The following is a 4,409-nucleotide window of genomic DNA, read 5'->3' on the forward strand; positions in this document are numbered from 1 at the left end:
GTGCCATTTTTTAGCTTGTTCTTGAATTTTGCCTCTAAGGGCCTATAAAACAAACAGATGAATGCATCTTTGAAATCACTTGCTCTTTTTATTTTTCTCTTTCTAGCTGATGCTGATGTCAGTACTGAACTGCCTGTTTGAGTCCCTCAGTCAGATCCTCAGGTATGTTTTCTCACTGACTCATAAAAAAGTAAAACCCAATACCATTGATGGTATATTGTGTCGAAAAACAAATACAAAATGAAAGGACAGCCCTAACACAGAAAATCACAACCTTGCTCTCCTGGTGTCTGGCAGCTTCAGTTATGTGTCAGTTATGTTGTGAGGGACTTGTCTCCATGCACTATCATTTTATTAAAGCATTTTAAAGCATGTGCTGTAGCCTCAGCATCATCACTGCTAATGGTAATCCACACTAACACTGCCACCCCTCCACCAGAGCCTCTCGGGGAGATAATGAGACTCCATGTTGAATTCAAAATACAGCAGTGTGTATTTTTTACCTGAAAGGGAATCATGATTCCATTTGAAAAAAACAGTTTTATGGCAGTTGAATGATAACAATGACAGAGTCCTCATTTTTCTCAAGATTAGTTTGCAAAGCCGTATGTGTGCGTGCGTGCGTGCGTGCGTGTGTGTGTGTATGTGTGTCACACCAGGATGCCTCATTGTTGACTGCAACATTATCAGCCAAACGGCGGCGGATGTGGTTGCTATGGGAACCAATGCAGTCGTAATGCAGAGTGTGAGCGACAGAGACATTGAGACATTATATTTGTCAGGGGTGAGGCGAGGCTTGGACCCAAATGACGAGAGGACGAGAGCAGACTAGAGTTCAAAGATTTAATGGAGCAACAGGGTACAACAGAAAGAGTCCTGAAGATCGCACAAGACCAGGAACAAAACATAACATAGCAGATCAGACCAGACCAGAGAATAACCAAACAGAACACAGAAAAATGATCCGACACAAGACAAAGACACAGAGACTAAATATGTAACAGGTAATAAGGGACAGGTGATTCTAGGGATCAGGAACAGGTGAAACAACTCAGAACGGGGCAGAACAATCATACAGGCGGGAAAAACACAAGACAGAAAGTAACAAAAGACAAGACTAGAGAGAAAACAGACTACTACAAAATAAAACGGGAAACACTACACAGACACTAACAAAACTGGGTCTGCCGGCAGTGGCAAAGGTGAAACCCTTCGGGAGGGCGGAAAGGACCGCAAAGACTCTCTGGAGGTCTGCGGCGAAGACGAAAACCCTCTGGCGGCCAGTGGCGACGCAGACAGCCAATACCCTCTGGAGACAGAGCTGGAAGGGGGAAAGTGAAGCCCCTCTGGCGGCCAAGCAGGACGGCGAAGGTGAATCCTCTCTAGCGGCCGACGGTGAAGACGGAATCTTTCTGGAGATCGTTGGCGTAGGTGAAACCCCTCTGGAGGCCGACAGCGAAAGCGGAATCCCACTGGCAGCTTGCGGCAAAGGTGGAACACCTCTGGAGGCCGGCGCCGTAGGCTGAGGTTTACCGGAGGCTTAACAGGCTAAGGGTCTGCTGTTCTGGAGCCAGGTGGAGGAACAACTGGGCCAGGGTCTGACGACTAGGCAACAAGAACATGGGTTGGCCGAGCAGCCGAGAGAACACGGAAAAGAGGAGTCGGTCTGACCACTGACAGGACACGGGGGGCAGGAGTTGGCCGAGCCACCAGCAACACATGGGGAGCATTAGTTGGCCGGACCACCAGCAAAACAAGGGGAGCAGGAGTCTCTGTGGAACTAAACGGCAAAATCTCAGGAATGCTCAACAACAGCAAAGTCTCTGGGAGACCGGGCATTGGCAAAATCTCAGGGACGCAGGACATTGGCAAATACTCGGGAGCAGCGGTCAGTGTAGTCTCAGGTGCGCTGGTCAGCACAGACTCTAGGAGAACGGTCAACGTAGACTCTGGTGCGAGACTCAGCACCGAGGGCTCCAGCCCGCTGCACAACACCGAGCACTCTGGTCCGCTGCACAGCACCAAAGACTCCGGTAGACTGACCGGCCCAGGAACAGGAAGGCTGGTTGGCTGCTGAAGATCCATGAGGTGCCTAGAAAAAGCATGATCCGCCGCATGAAGGCAGTGAAAAAAACTCAATCAAAAGCTCTCCATCCGAGTCCAAGGGGGGAAAGTTTCCACAAAGACTGCTGGGTCCATTTGTGGTCGGATCATTCTATCAGGGGCGAGCCTTGGACCCCGATGCAGAGATGACAAGACCAGAGTAGAATTCCAAGATGTAATAAAGCAAAAGGGTACAACCAAAAGAGTCCTGAAGATCCAGGCAAAATATTTCCAAATATACTGAAGATTGCACAAGACTAGTAACAAGAAACAAACAGGAACAAGAAACAAACAAACAGAATGTGATTAGCCTAACTTAGCATAAAGACTGAAAGTAGGTGTTAACAGCTAGTCTGGCTCTGTCCAAAAGTTGAAGGAATCTTCAGAGGTGAGTCAGGTTAGCTTTCAGTATATGTCAGGCTAGTCCCGCATTGCCAGACCTTCCTCCACAGCTTTGTGGAGGAGGGTCTGGCAAGTCCACACAGCATTTTGGGCATGGACAAAGCCTGTGTATGGAAAGCCTGTTCACTCTCTATTTAGCCCCATTGTATCCAGATTGGTTGCTGTTCCACTCAAGTGCAAAATGAATGGGAGTCAATGGAACTAGACGGCTAAATGTCTCTTTCCCCTGATTGCCGTTGAGAAATCTCACATTTGATTGTAGTTCAGCATGGATTATAGGTCGAAGTTGAATGAACGAGTACTTATGTCCTTTTGATTTCTTACAAGTTGAGTTGTTGTTGCCCACAACACTCTAGCATTCTGCTAATGAATGCTTATTGGTCAGTGGAGGACTGATTACGACCAGAGATCCTGCTTGATGGCATCTGAAGTGAAACCAGAACCAAAATTCAGAGTGAATGTTTCAACGTGGTCTTAAAAAGTCCAATTCATTCTGCACTGGCCTATGAGCGCTCCGTATGTGCAACTCTGGTAGAACTGCCACCAGATAAGAAACCGGAAGTAACAAGAGAGTGGAACTTTTTCTCTTATTAGAAATTCTTTGGAATGGAGAAACACGTCCTTTGGTTTATTGGCATTTTTTTAAACCAATCACAATCAACTTGGGCCCGAGTTTAAAATGCCAACACAAAGAAAGCGGAAGACAGACTTCCGGTCTAAAAAGAGGGAAATCCAGCGGGATGTCCAGCGGCACATGAGCAGTCCTGGAACTGAAACATCATCTATATAGACTAAAGCTAAGCTAACTGTTTCCTTGCTCCAGCCTCCATCTTCCTGTCTAATTCGAGCCAAGAGATTCAATCAATGCATTCCCTAAAATGTCCAACTGTTTCTTTAAACAAAACGTAAAGTCCTGTAAAATTATGCGAGAGTCAGGATTGACAGTGGTTTTTTTCTGTAGGAAAAATGTGGAGCGGAGGTGTTTACTGGACAACATGGAAGGAGTGTTTCTGGTTGTGGATGAAATCATTGATGGAGGGTAAGAGAGAAATATTGTCTAGGATCAGAACAATATTCTAAAAGTCAACTGCAACACAAACTTTGGTTCATTTTATTAAATAACTGTTGTGAATGTTAGAAAATAATGCTAATCCTGCTTGAGCTCTACTAGGCCATGATTGGTTGTTTTTTTGTCCTGTTGCCAGGGTGATTCTGGAGAGTGACCCCCAGCAGGTTCTACAGAAGGTCAACTACAGGGTAAGATGACTGTCAGTCATCAACAACAACCAATCGTAACAATCTGTTTATTGATTTGATTAATAATTGGAAAGTCAAGTGAGAAAAACAACAACAAATGTTATATGATAAAGAAGCTGTTTGGCCTGAGAGAAAGAGTCATCCTGTAGCCTCGCACAGCTTCTTGCCTACTCCTACATGCTTAACTTTTCTCTCTCTCCTTCTTCCTGTCTCTCTTCTTCTGATTGGTGTCAGCTAATGTCAGAGCCAGCCTATGGCTTTGTCCTGTTTGATTACATCACCGGTAACGTAGAGGGAGAAACAGTCAAGAGCCAGCTGCTGTAAGCAGACAGACAGAGGGTGAGGGAGAGAGAGATGAAGAGAGAGAATGAATGAATATGAGTGAGATAGAGACAGTAGAGGGACAAAGGAGGGATGGACGAGACAGATGAGGTAAATGCATGGTGGTAGAGCATGCTGACTAAAAGAGAGGCTTAACCCTCATGTTGTCCTTGGGTCAAATTGACCCGTTTTTCCTATATCAATGTTATTTTTACCCACCCATAATACCATTTGATTCCAATTTTATAGCATTTGAAAAACAAATGGAAGTGGTTTTGAAACAGTATTGAGTAAAAGTTGACATATTCCAGTCTGTGATTATCCAT

The 4,409-nt window shown here is 45.4% G+C and overlaps 1 protein-coding gene across 1 annotated transcript in view; it reads left to right on the plus strand.

Moving 5' to 3' along the window:
- Window positions 1-4,409, plus strand: part of copz2 (COPI coat complex subunit zeta 2) — a 20,705-nt gene that overhangs the window by 7,124 nt on the left and 9,172 nt on the right. Inside the window, exons 5-7 of the mRNA XM_032536425.1 lie at window positions 107-162; window positions 3,467-3,544; window positions 3,711-3,762. Of these exons, the coding sequence (XP_032392316.1) occupies window positions 107-162; window positions 3,467-3,544; window positions 3,711-3,762 (186 nt within the window). The remainder of the gene's footprint in view (window positions 1-106; window positions 163-3,466; window positions 3,545-3,710; window positions 3,763-4,409) is intronic.

Source organism: Etheostoma spectabile, chromosome 15, assembly GCF_008692095.1.
Source record: "Etheostoma spectabile isolate EspeVRDwgs_2016 chromosome 15, UIUC_Espe_1.0, whole genome shotgun sequence".
In the NCBI taxonomy this organism is placed as follows: domain Eukaryota; kingdom Metazoa; phylum Chordata; class Actinopteri; order Perciformes; family Percidae; genus Etheostoma; species Etheostoma spectabile.